This window comes from Oxyura jamaicensis, chromosome 1 (assembly GCF_011077185.1).
Source record: "Oxyura jamaicensis isolate SHBP4307 breed ruddy duck chromosome 1, BPBGC_Ojam_1.0, whole genome shotgun sequence".
NCBI lineage: Eukaryota > Metazoa > Chordata > Aves > Anseriformes > Anatidae > Oxyura > Oxyura jamaicensis.
In genome coordinates this window covers 32,286,224-32,313,723 of record NC_048893.1, presented here as the reverse complement: position 1 = coordinate 32,313,723, position 27,500 = coordinate 32,286,224, and the positions used below count along the sequence as shown (strand labels likewise).

Here is a 27,500-nt window from a genome sequence, read left to right as displayed (position 1 = left end):
TGCTTTAAAAATGTTGTAAAGCGTGAGTTTTCACTTCAAACCACACAATTAACATAATTACTTTTGAGAAGCTATTACAGGCCACAGGGGCTCAAAATCCTGCAATGTTACAAAGAGGCGGGACAGGGAGGAGGAAAGCAAGGAGAGATCTGCACAGACAAAATGAAATCCTGTATCTCAGACTAAAAGCTGTGACCCCACACTGCTGTGACCAGTTCCAAACTAGCTAACATGGTTGCTACTACTGGGATAACCAGCCGAATCCAGAACAAAACACTACCTGCTAAAGAAATCGGGTCAATCCTGAAGCAGGTTTGGCACTGCTGGCTACATGGCAAGCAGTACCTGAACTTGCTAGCCTTAAGTAAAAATAACTGAAGTGGGGATACAACAAACTAAGGAGACAATTCAGGCTAATTCTGGTCCAGTAACTAAGCTTTTGCCCACAGCTACCGACTCTGCTGCTCTGCTGAAGATTCAGTTCCCAGCAGACTGTCAGAAGGGAAGACCCTGCCCCAGAGACAGGCACCTTCCCTCATGACCACTGAGAGCAGTGGCAGAAACCAGCATAAAATCAGCCAGTGCTCAGGACAAAGAACAATATGCACATGCTTTCAAAATAATCTTCAACCCTGTTCTTTAATTCAAAAAGAACAAATGAGGCAAAGCTGCCAGGGAAGACTGAGTCTTCTTTCATTCAGTAGCTACTTGTTCATATCCTGTGAAAGAAACTGAGTGCTTAGATCACAAGCCTAACACCAACACCTGTGTAAGAGGTGGGTATAATACAGCACAGAAAGTCCCTCAAAGACCCTCAACACATGAAACACTACAACTGTGGCAAGTATGCATGTATTTACATGGATCTAGCAGAGGAAAATACTTGAAGATGCTGCCAGTGGTAAGGTTCACAGCAAAACTTGTTCCATGTTTGATTTAATTAATGGAACTTTTTGTGTTTTTCTAACACTGGAAGACACGTGAACATTCACAATTAATCATTAGGGAAGTGCTACAAAAATACTTCATTAATATTATACTTAAAGATCTGAGCTTTTAAAGTTTTCTTAAGCCTGTGACCACTGAGATCATAGACTAACTCAGGTTATAAAGAACCTCTGAAGTTATGTGGTCCCACGCCTGCACAAAGTAGGGCCAACTGCTGGATCGCACTGCTCAAAATTATATCCAGCTGGGTTTTGAATATCTGAGAGGATAAGGATTGCACAGCCTCGTTGGGGAACTTGTTGCAATGTTCAACCACTTTTTTTTTTTTTTTAAATTCACAATATCCAACTGGATTTTACCTTGGTGTGACTTCTGCCTGCTTCCCCTTAGCCTTTCACCATTCTGTTGAAGAGGAGTTTGGCTCTGTCTTCACTACCACCCCCACCGAGACAGCTAAAGACAACAGGAGGGGTTCTACAGCCAGTACCAAGACTACTAACCCTGACCCCCTGCCCAGTGGAACTAGGAATATCCGCCTTATTGACAGTTTTTTGAAGAAGAAGCACAACAGATTCTCATTAGAAATAATTACTTCCCCTATGATGAATCTGTGAAACAGTACAAAGCAAAAACAGGAAAACACTCAGCCTGTAAATTCTTGGAAAAATAAGAAGTGAAACACATGGTGATTACTGGCACAGTAAGTAACCACTCCTTCTGCATCACAAAGAACATTTCCTGCTTGGTACCACAAGTCAGTCTTATTCTATTTACTTACTGAAGGATCTTCTACAAGTCAGAGAAAAGCTGACTGAGTCACTCATTAGATTAATCTGTCTTTGGAGGGAAAAGTAACAGAGAAGCACTGAACATGGAATGCAACTGTGTGTCACTCCACAACACAATAAAAGCTTCACTTAAGATCATTCACCCCTTTCTCAAGTTGAGATAAAAGTCTATGGCCAATGGGAAGTTCCTTACAGAAGAACTAATTTTTAGAGCCATGCAGTACTGCCTTCGGGAGGAAAAGGGATAGACCCACTGCAAAGACTTCTCTCATTTGTCTCCAAAAATTTGACCTGTCAAATTTACCAAGTTTCAAAAGTCTGGATCACAAATATTATCATATATAAGATGATGCGGAGCAGTTGTGTGGGGAACTAAGCACTGAAGAACTGATAAATAAACTGTAGTCAATACACATACTGCTTTGTGTTGTTTTTTTAAAGGCTAAGTAAATACTACCTATTGTTTGGTTCCTAACAGAACAAAAGCAACACTGCTCACTAGTATTAGAAGAATTATATGAAGCTTACCTGCGACCACATTCTGAATATTTACCAATATTTTTTAATATTAAGGCAGCTGTTAATCGGATGTGTTTAGTTATTGGTCCCTCTTTTTCATCCTACAAAAGGAAAGAAAAAAAATGTTAAAGAACCATAGTAGAAGGTAATAATTAATATCTAATACTTGAGTCAAACAATACTTACTGTGAAATCTCTGAAGACGAGGTTTCTTGATCCCCTCCTTAATGCCATTAGGGCAGCACTTGGATGATTCACAATGGCCTTCTGTGCTCTGGGAGGAGCAGGAGTACCCCCTACAGCTGGCGGCCTACGTTAGCAAAGAAAGAATTATTAAACTTTACACCACTTTCTGATACACTAACAACTCTGAAAAAGTATTTTGATATATTTTTTTAATCTATTTGAACAGAGACAGAAAGATCCATTAATTTTTGCTGCTGATATGCAATGGTGCAATTTGTCTTTTCTTTCCACAGCGAGAAACCTTACTGCAAAGCCATCAGAAGAGTCATAAGGTTTATTTTGTGGGGGGAAAAAAACCTGACCATTCTTGAAGAAGTACTACTCATCATCAATGACATCTGTGATGGAAAGTAACAACATATTGTACTAACAACAGAGCTACTTTCCTGAAGTGTAGCTACTTAAAGGAATGCTTTATTATATAAAATATAACAGGAACAGTGATACTGGCTATACAAACGTCATCTGAGATTGGGGGAAGGACTGTCCTAAAAATATAGGTGTTTAGAACTTGACATGGCTGGGACCATTAAACACTGAGACAATATAAAACACGTATTAGCTGTGCTTAGTAAGCAGTGTAAGGTAACGTGATCCAAGTTATGATCTAAGACATAAAACATTACATTGTTAAATCAGACCAAACATCTGTAAAACCAGTTACTACAGCTTTCAAACTGAGATTAAGAACTTACTCGGTGTATTTTATAAAGCTGGTACAAATAACAAAGATAGTGGAAGCAAATCCTCAATTTTCAGTACGAACACTAAAGTTGAAGTTCATCCATAGGGAACTTTGAAATAAGCCATTCAACTAGAGCTTAGAATGTGTAAGTGTGCAAGTGAGTAAGTGTTTAAGTGTCATAGTATCATCAAGGGATGATTGTAGTATCAACGGTGAAAAATATCACTTTCATATATATTTAATACTATTTTAGTACCCTCGTAAAACTAGGGGACTAGAACCTCCAAGTAGTACACTGGTTAGAACATAACATATTAAAAACATACAGTGGTGCTTGCAAAGGTAGCATAAATCAAATGTAAATGTGTTTAGTTTTTTTTGTTCTTGTTGTTGTTGTTTTGTTTTTAATTAAAGCCAGCCTGTAAGAATATTAGAATATTGAGGCACCTTCCAGCAAAGAGAAGTGAAAGTCTTTACGAAGGAAAAAGAGAAGGGCAGGGGCTGAATTAAGGAACTGTTGGGCAATGACATATGCTTATAGAAGACTGCAGCACAGTAATTATTGATCTTTCTTTTTAATTTCTGGAACATTGTTGTTTTTCTTATATTGAGAAGAACACAGATTCATCAACTGAGGCTGTTGCAAATGTCTCTCTCTTCAACAGCTATCATAATAGGATCTAGAAAGTTGAAGTACTTTTTTTGCCTTGAACCCAGAAATACTGAAAAGGGGCAATTCCAATGAATATGGATTGTCTTCTCTTTTTGATTTTGGATAAAAAAGTCAATAAAAAGTTACTGAGATCTCAAGTGGACCGACTTGTGTCTCCATGCATCTCAAGAACATCTGGAGTTCTAACATTTCTTAATTACATTATCAATTTAATATCAGAAATATCATATCATTCACTTTATGATTAACGTTGCCCCATTCCCATGCTGCATGAAGAACATTTTTGATAGCTCACACTACCACCTATGCTTCAGCAAGGAAAAAAAAAAAAAAGATCCAAAGAGATTTAAATGCACAAAGCTACAGTCAACATCCTTAGTTGCTAGTGCTACCTGACCAGAAGGTAATACTCTGCTACCTCTGGAAACCAGAAGAGGAAGAGTTAATACAATACAACTTTAAAAGCAAAGAAATAGAGAATTAAGGTATACAACCAGCTCTGTAATGCAGTTTAACTTTGTATACCTGGTTCTAGCAAAAGCCATTATATGCTTTTTTTTTTTCAAGTAGATATGGTATCACGATAAGCAGAAATGATAATTAAGAAAACACACCCTTCTTAGTTATGGTGTCTATTGAAAAGTGTGTTCCACAGATTTTGCTCCCTGCACCAGTAATGCTCACTCTATCTGCACTCCTTAAGGTAGGTGCAGTTTTCCTACATGGTGAGGGATTAAGTGAAGAAAGTCAGCAGTTTTCGCTGTGATGAGAATGTGTGTGCCTAGGAGTTGATGGTGGCACATGCTTCCTCTTGGCAGCAGCTCTCAAAGTTGTTTCAGCTCCATGCAAGAGTTTAGTCATATGGACTACCAGCCGTACACTGACATACTGAACAAGTTTCTAGGGCTCAGTGAGAAATAAATGAAGCCAAAAACTTGTAAGTCATCTTCAAGACATGGTAAATAGTTGACCGTGTAAGCCAACTTGAGATGACCTGCTGGAGGCAAGCTTAGAGCTTCATTTGACAAGTCACTCATTCTGGAAAGCAAATTAGCAAGTCCTATCTCCCTCACTTAGTTACATGTCCTTGTCAGTTGTGCAAACTTAGTTCCATGGCTGCACTGGAAGATGATGTGGGTTACGTATTAAAAAAATACATTTTCCTGATGGTTGATTTCCTCTTTGGTAATAAAAGTAGAGTAAAGAAGACATGAGGGAGGAGCGTAGAAGAAATATGCAAGGAACCTGTATTACTTCATGATGCAACTGAGTGGCATTAACACTTACGGGTGTTAATACGCATGGGTGCTGACAGAAAGGTCTCGTTCCTTTCTTTCGTTCCAATCCATCTCCTGCACTAACGTTCAACTGACTGCAAGGTAAGTGCATTCAACTAATCTGGTAAACTGATTTTTTAGTTCATCAATTGTTTTATTTTGTTTTTTAAAGCGTAATAGGTTTACCATGCAGTGAGACAAAAGCTAAAGACAGTTCTCTGTAAGCAGAGAGTGAACAACCACACGAAGGCACATGAGATAGCAGGAAGAGTCAGAACCTCCTACATGGAGTAGTGTGAAGCTCCTATTTCAACTCATATTCTGAAATGATATTGTTAGATCTTGTGATGCAGCAATATCAGTGATTTGGTGAGAACTGTTTGTGCATAAATTGCTGCTTTCTGAATCTACCTAATTAGGGAATTGTGCCTTACAAGAGAGCATGCATGAAAGCTTTTTTTTTTTTTTCCTAATACACGTATCTGTGCCAATCCTAAAGAACCCTGCAGGAACAGAGCTATTGGATGTGTTATGTGACGAAAGTTTTCTGAAATGGCAGTTGAAAGAACATCATACCAGTAGATTGTATCATCAGCCCTATGCTTCCCACTCACCAAGTATTTAAGACTATATTACCATCATTCTTCACTTTGTGGTTTTCAAAGGTCTGAATGCTGCTTAGTGTAATGAAAGAAGGCCCTATAATGCAACCATAAGTCTGTGCTGAGAAGTTTGGGGATTTTATTTTTTTTTAAATACAAACAAACTAAATTTCTCAGTTTTCATACTCAGTTTTCTCTCTCTGTTCCCTCCAGCAGCTTGGTAGCAATTTAACCAGCTACATCACAATCTGCCTGTGATTACCAAGTAATCACAACTTTGGCTTGCAACAAAGAGAGTCCAGTTAGTTACTAACAAAGCCCTAGTCTTAATACACTTATTCTGAGCCCTGAATAACTCCAACAGTAACACAACCATCCCCAAAACACCATAGAAATGTATTACACCCTGTAATATTTATTCCAGATGGCTGAAATAACTCTAGGAAAAAGGAGAGTCAAACCTGATTCCAGGTAGTGGCACAAGATAAGAAGACCTAGAGGTCACGGTATTTATCTTGATTAACTTGTTTAAAAGGATGTTTACTGTAAGAGTACCTGGATCAAATTAGGCCAAATTTTGACCATAAAACTGGAAGGAACACAGCAAGTTACAAAACAATTCAACTCAGCTGAATGAAAGAGCCCAATTGTACATAGCAAATTACTTTCCATTTGCATCCTTTCTGTTACAATAAAAGTTATAAAATGCTGCCCAGTTGTGAAAAATCAGTAGAATGTATTATGAACAATGTTCACCATGGAGTACTGACAAACATACCTTAAAGGACTACGTGCTCTTTTAATGGTAACTGTAACCATGTCTCCCACACCAGAATCTTTTCCCTCTTTTGCCTATTTTATCTTAATGCAATGGACTTCAAATTACTGTTATGGACTTTATGTAGAATTTCACCTGATAAACCAAGTTATAAACACACAAATTCATCCAATGATTTCTAATATTCTTATTTTCTCTATTGATAAGGAGGCTCAGGTCTCTTACTTATTGGAAGGCTTCTGATTTCCTGCTTGCCCAAGTTCATCTTGCTTTAATCCTGCAAGCAAAGCATCTCTGGAACAATGTTTATCCTGTTTGGGGAAAAAACGAAGACAGAGAGTGTGTGAAAATTTCCCATGAAATCCTTACTGTTTTCTGAAGTAGTATGTGAAAGAAAATCTGCACCTGTAAATGGGTAATGAAGGAAAACCTCTGCCGCTGGAAAGGTTCACATCCCTCCCATAAGCACTGCCCCGGGTAGACATCTTTTCCTCCATGTTCAGTTGCTGCATGATAGAAGACCTGTGATGGTGTTTGAAACCACCTACAAAAAGAGGGGAAAGGAAACCTTAAAGGTTTTTTTCAGTTAATGATAAAGTGCAACTATCACAAATATAACCCATACTGGCTACACTTTTTTTTTTTTTTTTTTTTTTTTTTTTTTAATAAAATAAAAAAATAAAAAAAATAACCAATACTGGCTAAATTTTTTTTTTTTTTTTTTTTTTTTGTTTTTTCAGAAAATAAAAATAACACATGAAATGATAAATGAGAAGGTCTAAATATTTAAATGGAAAAAGCATGTATGTATATTATCAGTGAGCTACCAATAAACGGCAATATGATTTTGCTGAATCTAATTGAAATATCATGATTTTTTTTATTTTACTCAAAAAACTGCATCTTAATTGCAAGAGGTAACTTCTTTGCAATACAACAGAATACAGTACAAAGCTGTAATTGCTAAAAACATTGGATTTCATGTATTATTTTTCCTGTTTTCCTTCTTTACTGGCAGTCATACTCCAACCTTATATGAACTTTAATTGGGAAAAATGGGATACAGACAATTCATCCTGTTTGCTCGCAATACTTCATGCTTGACAAAACTGGTGGAGAATAAAGGATCAGTGTAAAATTAGTGCTTTTTAGCACCTGAATTTTAAATATCAAGAACAGATGACATTTCCTGATGCACGCTAAAGTTGGAAGATGATATCTATATGACTCCTTTCAACGTATTCACTTAAACCTCAATTTTTAAATGACTTGCCAAAATGTCAAACAAAGCGCTTTGGATCCCCACAGCCCCAAAGCATACAGCATTAGATACTTCAGCAAACAAAGTTCTTCTGCATCAATATAAGAGATGAAGCTGTCCTAAGCCTGGCCCTGTAATACTCAGGACTGTATATAATGTGTTTGTTTGATGTTCTATTTGGTGAAAGCCTGTTCAGCCTGATAAGGGCTTTCTTCCATGTCAAAGTGATACAGAGAAGTTACAGCTCATTTTGAATGCCACCTCAACAGTTCCTAGATCTGTATTTTCAAATTATCACGTGTTAAAATAACACATCTTTTGTTGTCTATTAGATGGTAATGTAGACTCACTGCATTTCAAAACATACCAAATGAAAACTGGGAATGACTAAGATTTGTCTTTTTAGTCTAGACATATTTTAAAATATAACTCAAGTATCACAAATTACATCTTTTACTTCAAGAGACAAAAAATGGCCTAAATAAAAGGAGTAGTTAGCCACTTACAATTCATTTGAGTTCAGCTAACCCAGCTCATGACCACATGCTTACGGCTTGGACAGTAACCCAGCTGCCGCCTTTTGGCAAGTCATTACCACCGGCAGCCTTCACACCTTTGCTGGATGGAGGCCGCCACCGCAGCGGTCTTACCAAAGAGGAAACGTCCCCACCTCAGCCACTCCAGTTCACATGCTAGCATTTTGATTTCAATTAACACAAGAAGTATTTGTGGTAAGATGTGGGACTAAACTCACTGGGCTGAACAGTGCCAAGAGGGAGGTGACCCTGGCCAGAGACTTACAGGAAGCAGCCACGGGTGAAGCACCATCCTAAGCCTACTGCAGTGGTTTTGGGAGAAGTTAAATCACCTCCTTCCACATCCCCAGTGCTCATCGATACTGCCCATCGTGCAACACTTGGGATTGATACATGGACCTAAGCATCCAGCTGCTGTTACCTGAAACTCAGGGCAGCGTCAAAGGGCTCATTTCACGCAAAGACAAGCCTTAGTTGTAAACTGAATTCTACTGCAATAACCACCTGTAATTCAGCAATTACCTTCCACATAGCAATAGATATTGCTTCCTTAAAATAAAAACAAAAAAAATACATCTTTTCCATCCCAGCTCTTACTGAATGGAAGCTGGGAAGAAATACCTCCCTCATGCTGTTGGCCCAAACAGAAAATACAATGAAAATACAGTGTTTTGCACCTACATTTGCTCAACAGCGAACGCTGATCTTTCAGAGAAAAGAGACATCCTTCCATAATAAAGGAGAAAGTCAGTACGTAAACTTAAGTCTAGCACTTTATAAATAATCCCTGGCATGGATGAAACAAATTTCCTGGCATACATGAAACCCCAAATGTAGTTTGAAACATTTTATTCAACATAGTTTTATTTTTCTTAAAGCTTTGCCATTTCAACAGTGTTTTTTGTTCTCTGTATAATGCATTCAGTGCTATACTTCAAACAGTGATCTAAAAAGATTCAGATTTACTACAGCTTTGTGAGGAAAAACTACTTTTGGCAGTACAAAATTCTATTCAATAACTTGTGCAGAATAGTCAGAATCTATAATACTAGTTTGCATTTTTTTTTTAATTTATTCAGAAAAGAAATATCTATTTATGCATGAGCCTTAAATCAACATTTCACTATAGTAATAAGAAACCTTAAGTACTGAGAATATGGTCAGTTGAGCCTAAACTCTTAAGTTTCTCACTTAATTTCTCCATCATTCTGTTCAGCTGCTGCACAGACCTAATAGCTGATTTGACAGGCAGTGGAGATTCGATAGCAATTCCAATTTATTTTTTAAATATAAAGCAATTTAAGAGCAGACATCTCCTGCCTACTTGTGAAACAAAGTAATGGCTTTTAAATTAACCTGCTTACAATTAGCAGCACTTGCAGACAGCTGAACTTCAAAGGAAAACACCTACTTTCTGTACCATCCTTAATGCAAAGCAGCATGCTGACAACTTTCAGTTTTACTTCCACTTCAGATACTAAACCAGAACTCATCTGGGAGATGCTGATCGTTACAAGTATTTGCATATAGTTGGGCCTGATCTCGTTGTGGTCTTCAGACACTACAAGTCATGAGAACCATGTAATGTACATGTTATATACATCAAACTCTGTAGGGTGAAGTACCAACCTCTTGGTATAATGCTTCCAAATTAAAGTCTAAAACAAAACAAAAGAAGCCAACAAAAACAACCACACCTTCGGAATCTTGCTTATCCACATTTACTGTGACTGTCAACAAAATGTTTCTGAGGGCCTTCACTGCCTCCTGCAATGCAGACTAGAAGGAACACAACGCTACTATATTGTGAGAATAAAGCTAAGAAACATGCTCATAGAAACAAGGGTAAATGACCGTCATGTTAATCCCCTGTCCTATCTTCCTGGTTAACTGTGAACACCACAAGAAACACTGTTCTAGCACAATGATAAGCCCACCTACTTAATACCTAACGGCTAAGCAAACGTGAATGAAACCAAGTACCAGGTGTAAAATTAACAAGGTAGTCTAATAACTCATTCAAAAGAAACTTCTTGTTTCCTGCTCAAACAACAATAGTAGCAGCAAAGAGTGCAGCTGTTTTCAGTGTAACTCTCAATAATAGGTGACAATTCCAGATTTTTATGTCGATTAGAAACAGGAAGCCTACAGGAGATTTGATGCTGCTGATTTTTATCGAGCTGTAGAAAGAATATGCATAAGCAATATGCATATGATGATGATGCTAACTTAACATTTTGATTCTTTCTTCACCACAAAGAATGCTGAGTAAGATTTGTCAAAACTGGCTTTAGGCTGGGGCTGAAATATTTTAAAAACCAGCAACAGTGTAAGAAAAAGAGATATGTGCTACACGGACTATATTGTAACAATGCAAAATCTCTGAAGACTTTAAAAGTAATGAAACAACTATGAACAAAAATCAGTATGATAAGTGACTACAGGAGAAACTAAAGCACAAGTACAGTATCTTTGAAATAAAAGGCAGAGATCAACTCATAAAATATTGACCCTGTAGCCTTTGACTCCCATCTCAGGAAAATTTACCAGAATAATAACTTAAGACAGACTTGCAAGAAGACTGATGATGTAAGGTAATCATAATTGTATTGGCCCTCCTCCTGCCCCAAGATTTGTCCACACATATGTACATCTTAGTTCACATGATATCAGCTTGTTCCATGGCTAGATGCCACTTCAATTCTACACAACCCATCCTACACAACTGAAGACATTGAAGTTGGTGAAGTTAGGCTTCAAAACTGTAATTCAGCAAACTCTTCAAGAAGGTATAAACTGCCAAGGCTTCTGTTAGGAAATACTCCTGGATTTTTACTTCTACGCCAGTATATCCACTCTTCTACCACCAAAGGTATTTATGCATTTATTGTGAAGCTAGTGGAGTATGAATCTACAGCTGTTCTTATTCTATAGCCTTACACACATTTCTGACATAGAGAAGTGTCACCTACCAAAGACACAAAAATTACTTTTAAGGTGAAATCAGGGCAAGGATTTAAAAAAACAGAATAGATATCTATAGTACCAGCCAGAATCTTATCTAAAGCCTGTATATCTTGGCATTAACTTGATGGTCTTTGAATTGTTTGTAAGGAATGAAAGAAACAGAAACTAGAGTTTAAAGGGTCTACAAATTAACTGTCCTTCAGTATTCCTCTAAGTTCTGTTCAAATGCCTCATTTTCCCCATCAGTTCCAACAGTTCAAACTTTTCCATCATTTCATTCCTACTTTTTGAACGTCTATACACCAGCTTTCTGCCAAATCAGCTCATCTTTATGCTCCCTTTGTCTTGTCCAACAACTACAAAGCGTCTCATCCTTTTTCATGCCCATTCTAAACTTGCCTAAATTCTGTCACTGTTTTCAAAGTGACTTTTTGACAACTGCCTCTGTTTCAGAACTCTGTATCCTTCACTGAGAACTTTTCACACTCACAAACCAACACTATTTTAAAAATCAGTATCCAAAAGTCTGTTAGCTCACCCCTTCTGTGTTTTTTTTTTTTTCCTTCTCCTAAATAAATATCTTTTTTACGGACAAAAACAACAAATCAACCAAGTCTGATCATTGCTGTCCAATCTTACAGCTAAGTGCCTTTTTACTTCCTTGTGTGACAAGGAGTCCTGTGGCACACAAATGGTATCATAATAACTAAAATTAGTCATAATCTAAACAAGACTTTGACCAGGACAAAAAATTGCAACACCCTGCTCTTGCAAAACTGGAAACACAGGAACTATATTAAAGGATGGATACATAAAAAAGTCTAGGTATTATTTCTAACTGGAGCACACTCACTATTTTTCTATTTGCAATACAGAGAACAAGCATCAGAGCTATGATTACTTTTTCTTGCTCAAGTACATTAAAGTATTTTATTTATTACTGAAGAATCAGTATGTTAAAAGAAAGCCACCAGATATGTTTAACGTTATGAAGTATAATTGAGAGCAGCTAAATGACTTGCACTCTTCCATCCCCTCAATGTTTTTCACTTTTTCTTTTCCCTATTAACAAAGTATAAGATACCTTAAGGAAACAGAATGGATAGAACTTGTCATATAACTTTATAAGCACCAGCTACTTATTAGTAGAAGTTAGTTAAATAAAAGAGCCATTTACTTTTTACAAGATTGCCACAGACACATGAAGTTCTGTCCAGGTTTCTTCATTTGCTCTGCATGCTGACTTGCTGCAGTGTATGAAGGTGGCTGCAAATTGATCTGCTGGCCTTGTACTTGCACTGTTGGTATTGACGTCGCAGGTGTGCTCTGTAGAAAAGGTTAAAACACAATTTTAACCTGGGCATATAACAAAACATGACACATACAGTTTACTGTTTGCACAAAGATCTTTTGTTTTATGCTTCAATCAACCAACAAATTTTCAGATTTTAACAGTTTAATCTCCAAATAAGCATTAACAGACACAATAAAGAGGGATAGATACAGCTTTTACACGTTTTACAACTTTTACTTGATTGTTATTATTTATGCAGAAGTTTCTAGCATTCAAACTCCTAAATTTTATGCCAAACTCAAATACAGAATTATGAATGCAAAGGTATTTCTCAAGGGCACTAGTGGAACAAAGGTTCTCGTTATTTTGCAAACGCTTTATTTGTTCTTAAATAAAAACTGCAAACACAAGGGGTTATAGTATCATCAGCCTAGGGATTACTTTGCTTTCCCATTTAAACATAGGAGAAAATATTGCTAAAGAGTAAGATGAGGACTGATAATCTAAAACTACTCTTTGATGAAATGGTTTCACATGCTGCAGCTGTGGAATTCTTGAAGCATCTCATTAGTACACATCAGTCTGTGTTACACAGTACGTAACAAAAGGTAAACTAACAAACTAAAAAGCACTATCGAAGACCAGTTGGCTCAAACAATGACACTTTTTTCTCTACAAAACTTTGCAAATGATGTAATTATTTAAGCTCTTGTAAAACCTCGTGTCCCTTTATACAGAACACCAGAACATCTAAGCATGCTGTGCTACTTGTGTACAATGAAATACAAACAGCTAAAAAAAATGTTCCCCTTGCTCTCTCACAACTTTATGAAAGTCTTATTCTAACACTGAATAAAAAATATCTTAAGTCAACTACAAAGTTCAAAATGTGTTGTTGTTGTTTTTTTCCTTCCCCCTCCCCTCTGAGTAATAAAAATACCGAATGCTGACTGCCCCACTTTGGATCACTGTTTACTTTAGAATACTGATTCTCTTCTTCCTTTTTTCCTAGAAGTCTCTGGCTGGCAAGGCATTTATATGAAGATGACAGTAAAAATATTAAGCTTTTGAATACTATCTAGCAAATAAGTTGTTTTATCCCCTACGGACAGAAAAAGAATGCATCACTGTTTAAGAGCCCAAATAAAACCACTTTTAAATCCACTTTCAAGTGGTACACACAACACCTTGTTGACATCCTTACAGCTCTGTTACTGAATAGCTTCAGATTTTAACTGCAAAGAAACAGTTAAGTGCAACTTCTGACATGTCATTTGCATATTGCTCTGAAGTGTTCTTGCTGCTGCTCTCCTTTTGGCAGTGCAGACAATTCTGTGCCAAGGTAATGAGGGGACTGTATAACACTAGCTAATAACATGGCCAAAAAGACAGCAAAAAAGTGTTATCAAAACCAAAATACCCCCATGTCTAAGCACAAATCCTGACAAAAACAAGGCAAAAACTCAGCAAAACTCCAGAGCACAGCGTGACTATTACAGGATGCCTGTTGCTGGTGTTTGAGATAAGTTGTAAGAAGAGACTTGAGCCCATTAGTCATAAATACAAATTGTTTTGGACTCTGCAATTATTTTCACTTAAAGATCTCTAAGCCCTTTAACAGATTGGGTAACAATTTTTCACAATGTCTTTTTTAACACAGGTACACACAAGCACACACCCTTTTAGGATCCACCTCCCTTTAACGAGGCGCTTTAAAAGTGAAGCTGAAAGTAAAATCCTCCAGAGTCAGCAGCACGGCTTGTTTTGCTATCTTCTCTTAGCATCCTTCTGTCAGTACGTAATGATGGTCTTTGTGCAACTTTCTATCCCCACAGAACTTGTGTCTCATTTAATGTGCTGAAGAGAGCGAGATTACTGAATTAATTCGGGATTTCATTTAATTCACATCACTCAATGTGTGGTTCGTGTATTATTTACTCCATTCTACGCAAACCCTGCAATTAATCCGGAATTATGAATTTTCTCAAGGGTTTTCCTGGCAAGCTCTCCTCATGGTATTCTAAGGTCTTAAACAATTTTTTAATGAGATGGTATTATTTTAAATAAGGAGCACTGAGATATTAAATACAAAATGTTAAATGCTGAAAATGAAAGAACTCAGAAAGGGAAACAATTTTCAGGACAAAAAGTTAAAATCAATTCCCTCCTTCCAATTCCTTCCTACCCTAGACTCCTACGAGGAGAAAAAAAAAAGACAAATCTGGTAGACTGAAAAGAAACATGTAGGATAATTGTTGTTTAATACTCTCTTATTACTGTTGCACTTCGGAGTAGGGTAGCTTTGTTCCAACTTGTAGCATTAGCTGGGTACAACACCCATGTGTTTCTAGGTCAAATGTTTTGCCCGTCCATCATTTGGGCTGATTATATTATATACATCAACAGAAGAAGGGAAGTTGCATTGTTTTCCTAGGTCTTACTTTAGAAACAAGAGTTCTGTGTTTGAACATCTTAAAGCTTTCCTTTCTTCATTCCAGAGATCTGAAATACTGATCGTTTTTGTTTTCTTTTTTCATGTGTTGATTTAAATAATGCATGATACGCTGGAAATCACCGACATCAGGTGTGAAACTCCTTTATTTCAGAATGTACCTAGAAATACTTGCTACGTGCTACCTTGTCTATAGTACTGATATGTAGTGACTACACAAACTGAGTTGTCTATGTTAAAGAATTAAGTACAGCATTTCACCTCCTCTAATAAGTTCTTTCTTGGGGAAGTACCACAGAAAGAAGTTTCCTCATGCCGTCAGGCATTTCACAAAGTTTCCTCCACTAGCAACAACATTAAAGAACTCCAGGTTCCTCAAGAAACCCAATGCCCAGTACTCCAGCACACCTGACACAGATTTACAGCATCTTTTTTATATCCAGGCTCTCTCTCACCACGATCACGATTTACAGTTGACACCGCTTAGCACTTTTGCGAATCAAACCTCACCGGACCCCAGGTCTGAACACTAACTCTAGCATCAGCATCCTAGCTCTTGTTTGAAATGCATAACCAAGTCATAAAACCACTTTCACAGAATGCCATTTTAAGGACTTGTGAGTCCTTATACAGGATATAAGCACACAGCTTTTTGAGAAACTAAATCCTACCTGAAGCAGAGCAGCTAAATACACAATATTTGTATTACATGTACACATATATGAGGAACTAATCTATGTTCAGGGAGTTCCCAACTCAAACGATCTAAGCCACTCCAGCAAGTTTGCCCTAAATTACCATTAGTTCCACACAAACTGACCTCCTGGTAATTGTGTTTGCCAAGTTTCTGGGTGCCCTAGAACACAACACATTGTGTTAAAGCAGCTAAGACACTGTGCAAAGCACCTGAAGCAGCTTTTTAGAGAGGTGCAAAACTACCATTTTCTGACAAACTGATTCCTTCTTCTGACAAAGTTAGGGTTTTGGTAACTTCAGGATCCACTATGCAAAACTGAGTTATGCAGATTGCTGGCCATCAATGTTTTTTTTCTCAGAAGAAAAACTTGCCTGACTAAAGAAAGCAGAAAAAATGACTGCAGCCACTGTTTCATCACCCGTGGGCTCTTCACCTGAGCTACAGATTAAGGACATGTCAAACACAGTGACCTGCATTAGCCCGGGTTCAGTGCTGGGTAAAGGCAGTTCTCTGCTTTACAGGCCGGTTCTGCTCTCACGAGTGGACGCTTGCCTTGACATGGCTGGAACCAGACAGGCCCTTCTAGCACTATGTTCCCGTTACCAGAAGTGTGCTTTAATTCAGAGCAGAAGGCAAGGTCCCATATGGAGATGTGGCAAATGCTGAACCACAGCTAGCAACTCTAGCTGAACTGGAGCTGCCCTAGTGAGAACCATCAGGGTCCCTGCAATGCACTTCCCATTGCGGCAGGTTCTGGCTCAGGCACAGCTCCTTCCCAGAAAGCAGCTTTTTTTAACTACGGTCATTTCTTTAGGATAAAAATGTCACTTCTGAATTGACCGCAGAAAGGCCAGGAATGAGGTACTGGCCTCATCAAGAACCTGGCACAGCTGATAAAACACTGAGGAGGATGCTTTAAAGAACTGTTTTTTCATCTTGCTCCCTGGGCCAATGAAAACAAGAATATACTGCAATGGAGATAAACACAATGCTGGCTGTATTATTCTCGAAGCATATTCCTTGAATTATGTCACTGATACTGACTTGAGAGACAGCTGTTTGGTCACTCCCCCAGTTCATTTTGAAGAAGATCTTTTGACAGCAGTCTTTAAAGAATTACAATTTAAGCAAAGTAAAAAGAAAATACATTAATTTTATAGTCTTCGCTTAAGACTGGCTGTTAAAATTTTGCTTACAACTGACTACTGTATTGTACCGCAACACTTCAAACTACTGATTTTTTTAGTATATATTTTACTACCTGCCCTACACATTGCTATTATAGATAAACTTTAAAACAATACGGAGGGTCCTCTTAAAATTCTGTTCTCTCGGGTATCTTTCTGCACTGAAACAGCTGAACTGTACCTGGGCTGCAACAAAAACAGCATGGCCAACAGGGTGAGGGAGGGGATTCTCCCCCTCTGCTCTGCTCTCGTGAGACCCCACCTGGAGCGCTGTGTTCAGCTCTGGGTCCCCCAGCACAAGAAGGTCATAGACCTGTTGGAGCGAGTCCAAGGGAGAGCCATGAGGGTGATCACAGGGCTGGAGCAACTCTCCTGTGAAAACAGGCTGAGGGAGTTGGGGTTGGTCAGCCTGGAGAAGAGAAGGCTCTGGGGAGACCTTACAGCAGCCTTTCAGTGACTAAAGGGGGCCTGCAGGAAAGGTGAGGAGGGACTTTTTACAAGGGCATGTAGCGATAAGAATGGGGGTAATGGCTTTAAACTAAAAGAGGGTAGATTTAGACTAAATATTAGGAAGAAATTCTTTACTGTGAGGGTGGTGAGGCGCTGGCACAGGCTGCCCAGAGAAGTTGTGAATGCCCCATCCTGGAGGTGTTCAAGGCCAGGTGCTCCCTGGGTGCTAGGAGCAACAAACCCCATGGTCTGGGGGCAGAAATAGCCTGCACCTCCATTTCACAGAACCAACACTGCCATTCTCTTTATGGATTCACAGATAACTATTTTAGCATGATGGCTGCCCTATTCAAAGGCCTACTGTGTCTCCAGCAGGAGCACACACTGTGCGCCAGTGTCATGGGGTCCTACTGACATAGAGCTCTATGCAGTTTAAAAGCATTCAGCTTTTCTTCACCCACCACCATTGTGTATAAACCCATATGTAAATAAGTTTATATTAGATGGTTAATTATTACATATCATGGAATTTACAGTTAAATATTACTGAAATTTTCACGTTTAGCTTCCTCAAGATAATGGAATATATTAAAAGGCAACATAAGCTGAAGATGAACATGGCAGGACTTGAGCATGAGGTAGGGGTCAGGTGGCTGGGAAGGCACTAAAGCCAATGTTCTTTTCTTGTTGCTTGACTGCTAAGGTTTAAGTCTGCTTGCAACAGTGTGCCTCACAAGCAAAGAGCAATAAAAGCACAGAGATTCTGTATTTTGGTACTTCCAGCTGAGAAACTCATTTACTCTGTGACTAGGAATGAATTACACCTCCTGGGGCTACACACCTGCTTTCTGGTGCATGCTAATTCTCAGCTTCCCAACCAACGGAGAGCAGGAGCAAATAGTTAAGGCAATGCTTACGTGGTTTTTGCCACCTAAATTTCCACACAAACATGTTTCAAGTGGGTGGCCGTAAGAGAAACAGGAATGCTTTATTTACGAGGGGATGACAGTGATGAGCAGGGAAGTGATCACTTTAAAAGCCAGATCGGCCAATTCACAACTGAATTGCTCACTTGTAGGAACCTGGCATAATATCAGAGCGCTTCTTCAAAACACAAACCAATCAGGGTAAACCAACGTGGTTATGTTCAACAGATGTTTCGGAGGAGTTTGAAGAGGAGTAAGGAAAAAATGGAAAAGTAAGTACACAGGTAGGTAATTACTCATTTCTTTTTCCTTTTCATCAACCACAGCAGCACAGTGCCTCAGAGGAAAGTCATAATCCAGGAACCGAAAACAGAGAAATAAAAGAAAAGAAAGCTAAGAAAGTGAAGTGCCAGCTCTGTCTCCTCACAAGGCTACATTTCAAGGGCTTACAAAATGCAGATGGAGATATACGGAAAAAAAAAATCCAACACTGTGCATCATATATACCTTTTCTGACATAATTCATATACCCATGGCTCATTTTTATATAAAAATGCAAATAAGTCAGTATATATGTAGTTATTTTTCAGCGAGTCCTGCTGACACGTACAATTAACACCGAACCATCGCAGACTGTACCCAGAAGACACCTGTATTTATCTAACTGCATGTAGAGAGCACCACATGGGCTGTCTCATAAACATGAAGTTTGTAATTTTCATTATTGTTGCAGGCCATTTTCCCCCCTCAGGCATACAGTAGCAGCCCATTTCATAGTACCCTTTACATTATGAAACCAACCTTAACTTTTATGTTCCCTGAAGAATTCTTTCACTTTTTTTCTTGTCTTCTCTTTGCTGTTCCCCCTCCTCCCCTTTGTTTGTCTTTCCTTATCTTTGGTTCAAGCATCTTCCCTTTCTCCCCTCTGCAGTTCATGACAACTTATCCTGCTACAGCTGCATAAGCAACACTCTCCTCCTCCCTCTGCTGTCTTCTGCATCTTCTTTTCCAGCCTTCCTGCTGTGGTCAAATTTTATTACAAATTTTCTTCCTCTACCCCTTTCTCACTTCTCTGAAATACATACTCTGGTTTAAAATGAAATTTCAAGATGACAGACAAGCAGGAAATCACATAATAACAGCTTCAGCAGCTATGTAATTTTGCTATAGCTAATATCCCTTTATTTCCTGTCCCTCACCATTTTTCTTCCATGGGTTGTATTTATACTAAACTTCACGCTGTTTGCGGAAAGAAGCATCTTCCCTTATTTCTTCTGCAAGAGACAAAGTATAGGCTAGGTACTCTAGAGGGGATAAAGCAATGCAGATGTTCGAGTGAAACAAGCGTTCCTTAGCTGCTGCCTTTCAACAAGTCAGAGACAAGGAAGCTGCTTATCATACAAGGAAGGCTGTCAAAATGGGAGGGAGAAACTAATTTCGTATGACTTTACAGTACCTAAACCCAACAGTCACTAGTAAAACCCACACTGAGTTAGCAAGAATTAGGCTACATACTATTTCTGGGTGTCTCAAACCTACTCCTAAAAGCAGACTTAATATTGGAAATACTTTGCATCTGCTTTTCAGCAAAACAATGGCTGTTTTGCAGCAGCTAGACACCTTTGGAAAAAAAAAGAGCTAGCCAGGTACTGCTTCTAGGCCAACACACACATTTTAAAGGAATTGTTTTTTCATCATTTGGTAGAAAACAAGGGCATCCTCCAGACAGAAGAATAAGCTAAATTCCATGGAAACATACATTAGGCTGAGATTTGGATCTGCAGATTTGCACTCAATTGCAGACCCAGCTGGCAGCATGTCTGTTTGTATGGGTAATGGAAAAGATGTAAACATAGAGAACGTATTAATGACACTGTACAGAAGAAAAGTACAGGATATCTTCCCTATCCTTTAAGAAACTTTCAGCACAGAAAATACTCATTTCATTTTTTTTTGCTCCATTTTCATAACAGAGCGGGTAACCTCATACAAAGAAAATAATTAGCTGTACTACCCCCCTCTTCTCCTTTGGGACAAAACTGTGAAGTCGAATAGCTCAGTAGCCATTTGAGACCCAGCTGCAAATTCTTGACAGCCACACGTCCAGGGAATAAATAACCACAGGTGACAGCTATTCTATTCCATTGACATAGCCATACCATTCTCTATTCCAGATAAACCCTTAGCAAAGCTATTACAGAAATTCAAACTGTGTAATAGCTAAAGACGTTCACTGTAAAAAAACAAGGCATAGCTAATACGTCCACGCTGCAGAAAATCTGCCACTTATCTAGTGTATTCACCCTGTGCTACCGACAGACACTTCCCTTTTGGTCTCATCCTTTCCAGCAAGAACAAAGATAAATAATGTATCATAAAAATACAGATCTCTCTCTGATAAATTCACATGTAAACACTGAGGTTTTTAAGATGTTTTAAGAACACAGCTCTGCACAATATGTTTAAAAGAAAAAAGGAACAAAAACTCGTTTACTGTTAGTCCTGATTTCTGACAATTAGATGACAGAAACTTGAGTTTTCTTTCCATAGAAACCTAGCTTGACACAAAAGAAGTAACACTAGCCATCACTTGTTGAATCTGAGCTCTAGCTCTGTTTAGATCTAGAAGGCCTATACTCCCTATGCCTTCAAAAACAACAAACCCAAACCAACCGAACAGAAAAGGAAAATAAATGAAAGAAGGGTTGTACCTCAAGGTCAAAAAGCATGATCATAAACTCAAAATTTCCTCTCTCTACAGTCTGGCAGAATTCGGTGACTGTCACCTCATATTCCATTCTTTTTGCTCTTATTTGGGTTAGGAAGGGTTTTCTGGATGGGGACTTTAAGTCCATGTACAAAGCTAAAATAAAATCTTGGGACTGGAATAATCTCAAACTTCATTATTTGCAGTAATACTTATGAAAATGATGGACATTTCTAGTACAGTCTTAGGAAGAAACTACTTTAAAATGTTTTTGTTTTTTTTTTAAAAAAAGTTACAGTCAAAAAAAGCCCTTTCCAAAGTTTTTCAAACAGAATAAAAAAGCCTAAGAATGCTTGTATCAATAAAATAAACATTACAGATAATTTGTAATAAACAAATGTATATTTTGACACTTTTACAAAATAATACTTTCTCCAACTGTAATGAACTTCTGAAGCAAGCCTTTAATGATCACCTTTAAACATGAGTTTAAACGCTCATTTCAGCAGGCCAGATGCAGCTGCAGTGGTTAACCACCTTGCAAAACACATCTTTGCTCCCCCATAAGCAGTAAGGACCAAGAATAAGATGCAGAACAATACTGGCATTTTTACAAGACTGTACAACAACTCTTTTTTGTTTTCAGAACAGTAAATCCTTTAAGAAAGAAATCAGTGAACAGAAGTTCTTTCCTTACTGTGTGTTATGAAGCTACAGGCTATTTGAAATACCACTACTGTCAATGACATCAACAAAGTATGCAAACTATTGGGACGTTAGTCTGAGCAAGATCGCAAAACATCATTTTCCAAATATTTTAAATACTGTGCAACAGATACCAAGTTTACATTTTGAGACAAATTATTTCACAGTCAGAGTTGGAATAAACGTAAAAAGTATGCTGCAACATACCTGTGTGACCATGCTTTGTATATACGTGGTTGGATGCTGCTGCTTTTGTTGAACAGCACTTTCTATTGCTACTTTCGCTACAGTGCTTGGATCCGCTCCAGCTGGCACAGCAACCATAGTGGCACTGCAACCAGCATTGTTGGGGTCACTGATTGTAACAATTCTAACTCCTACTTTATTTGGAATTCCTGGAACAGTTTCCCTGTCATTATCCTCTGCTGGCCTCTTTACAGTTTTGCATTCTGCTGTGCCATTAGTAGACCGAACTTCGGATGACAGGGTAGACTGGGACACTCTAGGTCCTGAGTGTGGAACTGCTATGATTTGATGCCCCTGTATAACAGAGGCTGTAGATTGTGGTGAGACAACTACACTTGGGCGTTGCTGAGGCACATCTGAATTCAAACTTGAAGCTAGAGGTCCATTAGGTAAATCAGTGTTGGTACCACTAAGTTGCTGGGTTAACAGTTTTGCAGCCTCCTGTGTACCGCTTACAACAGGTGAACTACTCAAAGTTAATACAGGCCCATTAGAAATTCTCTCCCCTTGATCACCTTTGGCAGTATCTTGCTGCGTGGCATCCAAATTCCCTTGTTGTTCCACTGAAGATATCTCACCATTTCCTACATGATTGGAAGTTTTGTGATTTGGAATGTTTTTGCTCAAATGAGAACCATCTCCTTTATCAAAATCACAGATTCCATTAACTAGGGGCTTCTTCAAATCACTTTTAATTTCCTGCGTGTCCATTTGTTCAAAGTTCTGCTTTCCAGGAGCTCCGTTCTCACCCATTTCTAATGACGGCCCATTACTGACTTGTGAGCACTGATTGGCCTCATTCTGAGTTTTCCCTGAGTTAGAAGGAGGTAGACTGGAGTCACTATACTTTCTCCCATTTAAAAGACTTCCCACCTGCATTTCATTTTCTTTTGCATCCCCATTGCTGGTGTTTGCAGCTCCTCTTCGGCAGGAAGGATTCTCCATAACTTCAATTTTACGTTCGTGAATGTGTAAACCTGTTGCTTCCTTTGCTTCTTCCTCCTTTTGGCAAATTATTTTATCACCTTTGAATGGGGGAGCAGCAGTACACGGTGATTGTCCAGCTGAAGGTGCTTGAGTAGCTGGAAGCGTTTGCACCTGGAGCCCAACTCCTGTCTGCGTTCCACTCACTGCAATGCCTGCTGGAGCGATGATTTGAGTTGCGTTTCCCTGACTCACAGTTGCAGTAGCAAAACTCGTATTTGGCACAACTGTTATCGTAACCTGGTTGCCAGTAGTCCCTTGGAAAATCGTTGCTGGGCTGTTTGAGATCAACTGACCTGGCAATATCTGTAAATTAGAAATGGGTACTGTTTGCACTGCCCCTTGGGGCGGGATTGCACCCTGGACCAGCTGAACATTTTGTTGTCCAACTAGCAGCTGCTGAGCTGAAGACTGTCCTTGAACTCCATAACCTGGTGCTTGGTTATTGGCCATCTGATAAACCACCTGAGGGCTGGGAGCTCTTGCATTGTTAGGTGGAGGAATCTGCGGAGCTGGGAGTATAAGCTTCCCCCCTGGAGTGGAGGGGCCTCTTTTCGGAAGAAGCAATTGTTTTATCAGACTAGATTCACCAGAGTTAGGCTGGCCAACTCCTGCGTTAGCTTGTTGGGACTGAACTTGCATTTGTATCGGTTGTTGTACCTGTTGCTGTGACGATGCTGGTGAGTGTTGCTGCTGCTGCTGCCTCTTTACAGAAAGCATCTGGCTGACGGTAGGAGGGGGTCCTTGTGACTGAGAAGTGGTACATGAAGATGACATAACTGTGGGGACTTGATTATTTGTAACCGGACCTGGGGATGGTGAAGAAGATGGAGTAATGCTTGGCTGTCCAGTCAACTGGACAGTCTGACCAGCAGGGATGGAAGCTGGATTAGCAAGCACTATTTGGTGAATGGCTGGTGCGTACGTTTGACCTTGCTGAGCTGGCTGGCTTACAATCACTACGCTTTGCTGGGACGGCGGTGGCTGCGGCTGCTGCTGTGACTGCATCGGCTGCTGTACGTTAGGCGGACCTTGCTGGGATGGCTTTGGTGCGATGTTCTGAAAGCCCACCCTAGAGGTGGGTGGGTTCTGGACGCCTGCAATTGTGACCACCTGCCCAGCTGCTACTTGGAAATTCTGAACGGTGGTGGCAGAAACAATGTTAGAAGCAGAAGTGGTGACGTACTGCTGTGGTGCTATGATGACTGTGTCTTGTTGCTGGTTACCAGTAGAAGATTGCTGAGATGACGTCTGCCCGGGCTGTGATGATGTGGTGATTAGCTGTTGACCCTGTGAAACTGCTGAACTGCATGCTGGTATGTTTTGTACTCTGCCAAATATATGACCCTGAGGTACAGCTTGTTGAATTACTGTAACAGGAGTGCCTGAAGGTATCTGTCCTGGTACCACTGCGTGCAGTGGAGACTGTTGTTGAATTACAGGTTGGTGGTGAAGCAACGTCTGAGAACCAACAACAGCAACAGACGGCTGTGGTCCTGTACTGCTGTGATTTTGATTAGAAGCTTGTGCTCCTCCTACAGCAATAGTAACAGGAACCCCAGACTGGGGGACAGAGCTCTGTATTACTGTGGCCTTCACGACTTCACAGGGTATTGGACCTTTATTCTGTATAACAGTCATTGTAGCATTTTGCTGCTGTGCATGAACAGGGTTTTGTGGAATTCTAGAAACAGTCTGTGCCACAGTATGAACACCTTGGATTGGAAAAGACATCTGTGTTGCTGTCAAAGTTGAAGACTGGTTAATAGGGGTCCTCTGATAATGATTTCCTACGCTTTGTGGCCCATGTGGGATTCCTATTGAAATAAACAAGGTGAAAGTTTGAAAGCAAAAATTAGTTCAAAACAAGAACATAAGGAATTTGTAAAACCCCAAGGCCTGAATTTATAATTCTTTATAAAGCCATGTTGTATCTGAATTAATGATGCGGCAACAATGGTTTGTCTGCTGACAAGTTTATGGGTCACATGCCAAATATTAGATAGCATGCAAATACGTACAGTAATGCTATTCAGAACACTACTGACTAAAATGAATAAAACCACATTGTCCCTACTTCTAGCACTTGTAAAATAGTTTCAGTAACATTTTTCCTTCTACTGTCACTTAAGAATCAATACAAAATACTGTATATTGAAGTAATTAAAAAACCTGCTGGCGAAGGAGAAGACGACACATCAGGAATTGAATCGACCCGAACAACTGGGGTAGACGAAGTTGGTTGCTGCTGATAGTACATCTGAATGGGAAGTGGTATAGCTCTCCTTTTCACTCCTACCACATGTATATGTGCTTGACCGTTGTTACTTGGATCTTCTACTCTCTTCACTGTATGATTTGGAAAGACAGTTCTGCCAAACATTAAATAAATCTACGTTAGTAAACACAGTACTTCAATCCTCTTATCATGCTTTTGTTTTAATATTAAACATTACTCTTATGTGCACAGTAACCGTGCTACTGCCTGCATCATTGCAATACAGCAGAATTCTCCAGGAGCTTTGAAGTATTCAGTCACTGAGGACTAACAGGCCAACCTGACTTTGGCCAAGATTTTGAATGAGCTGAGTAAGAACTACAATACCTCCAAAACTACCTGGGAAAGAAGTAAAAGGGCTACAGAATTAACTCTCCTAAAGGTCCTGAAATAGACTGAAATCAAATCAATTGAACTATAAATGAGTTTCAATTGAAATTCCAAAACTGCATGTATTTCAAACTCAACAGATTTTTTCTCAAAGAAAGCTAAAGCTACATGTTAGTATTGAGCACATACAATTGTTTCTTTATTGTTGCATAAATTTTTGTCTTACCGCAGACATTTATAAAATCCAGTTGATGTCAGGATTCCACCTCGAGCTAATTTACTACAGGTAGAGAGGTATTCAGAGTACATTTCTGCTCGAGAGACTGAGCAATCAAGATTCACCTCAAAATGTGCATTCAACCTGAAGATGAAAAAATAGAGCATGAAGCAAAACAGAGAGACAGCACAGCCATTAAAACACTTCTGTCTGTATCTGAGAATTTAGAGATCTTATGACAACACGGGAAATGGCATTTCAATATACTGTCTTGTCAGATGTGTGTTTCATACTTATTTCTCACTGTTTATGATCTGACACATAGGACTCCTGGGCTACACACTCAATTTTACAATAAACATTTTACTTACATAGATAATATCCAGAACAGTCCCTACATATGCCTTTTTTTTGTATATATAGAAACAACATCTAACACATTGTTTGGTGAACTCTCCTCCCCACAAGCTCTATGCTTATTTCTTTATGACTTTATCAAAAGATGGACTGAATGCTAGCTAATTCTTCACCAAAAATTTCTATCAGAAATCTACTTAACATCTGTGCCAAAACCAGTATCTTATTAACTGATCTGCAAATGCACTCTTAATTTAAAATGCAAGAAAAAACAGACCTAAAATAAACACGTCAATCTGTGATTCTGATGGAGGTGGAAAGGCAGGAGAGAGGGGACTGGGACTCCCTCACACATGCCCACAAACACTCATGCCAGGAGTCACACTCTACATAGGCATCACAAAATCCTTGAACAGCCTGTTCTGCCTAATGTTCAGTTTCCCGGGAAGGAAGGTATTTGTGTCTCCTACAGAATCTTTACAAACACAGAGACCATCCGATTCCCAACCAGGAAACTGTGAGAGAAGGCAGCAATTGCTATCTGATTCATTTTATTTCTTTGAGATCCATTATTCCAGTCCAGAAGCATGTGAACAGCCCACCCCCAGCAGTAAATGGAGATAAGTAACAACTCTCCACACAATACTCCAATACCAATACCAGAACATAGGCTCAGACAGAACAAAAATACATTTAAACTTGTCAGTATTTACTATACACTTTGGAAGCTGCACTGCATTTTCCTTTGTAGAGTCCCAGACTCCCCATAGAGCTAAATGTTTAAAGGGAAAGAGCAAAGGATTTACAGTCTTTGAACTGGGCTCTCTCATACTCAGAGAAGTGCAAGTATTCTGCCACTTCTCCTGCAGTTTAGTTATAATTTTATTACAAAAAAATAAGACCACGTTGTGTAATAGAAAGCCTAGGTACTAATTAAACCTGGCATATCAGACAAATGACTGTCCAGCTGGATATGTCGCATTAGGCTGACACTGTCACTGGTACAAGCAGCAAACAGGAGGTCAGGACTTACAATGGTGAAACGGGAACCACGATTAGCGCTTCACTGTCACACACACTTAGCTTTACAAGAAGACTCCTACCCAAGCTAAGCTGGCTTATAATATATCCAGGAAAGACAGCTTAGACATGTTTTCTTTCTGCTGCTTCCAAGAGGCAGTAACTTTCCAAAACTCTACCATTATAATTTACTTACTTTTAGTTTCTTTTAGTCATTCTAGTAATACCATACCAAAACACACCACAAAATTTATATGGATATAAGACACATCAGCATTGATTAAATGTTTGGAACAGGCTAGTTCTCTGCTCTGGATTTCATTTTTTTTCTAAAGTGTGTTCTTCTGTGTGTTCTTTTTTTGGGGGGAGG

The 27,500-nt window shown here is 39.0% G+C and overlaps 1 protein-coding gene across 1 annotated transcript in view; it reads right to left on the bottom strand.

The window, feature by feature from the left end:
• The window catches only part of ARID2 (AT-rich interaction domain 2), a 104,771-nt gene that overhangs the window by 1,678 nt on the left and 75,593 nt on the right, over positions 1-27,500 (bottom strand). The window contains exons 13-20 of the mRNA XM_035331415.1: positions 25,763-25,897; positions 25,101-25,300; positions 21,906-24,745; positions 12,458-12,606; positions 6,922-7,060; positions 6,742-6,827; positions 2,442-2,565; positions 2,265-2,356 (exon numbers count right to left, since the gene is read on the bottom strand). Of these exons, the coding sequence (XP_035187306.1) occupies positions 2,265-2,356; positions 2,442-2,565; positions 6,742-6,827; positions 6,922-7,060; positions 12,458-12,606; positions 21,906-24,745; positions 25,101-25,300; positions 25,763-25,897 (3,765 nt within the window). The remainder of the gene's footprint in view (positions 1-2,264; positions 2,357-2,441; positions 2,566-6,741; positions 6,828-6,921; positions 7,061-12,457; positions 12,607-21,905; positions 24,746-25,100; positions 25,301-25,762; positions 25,898-27,500) is intronic.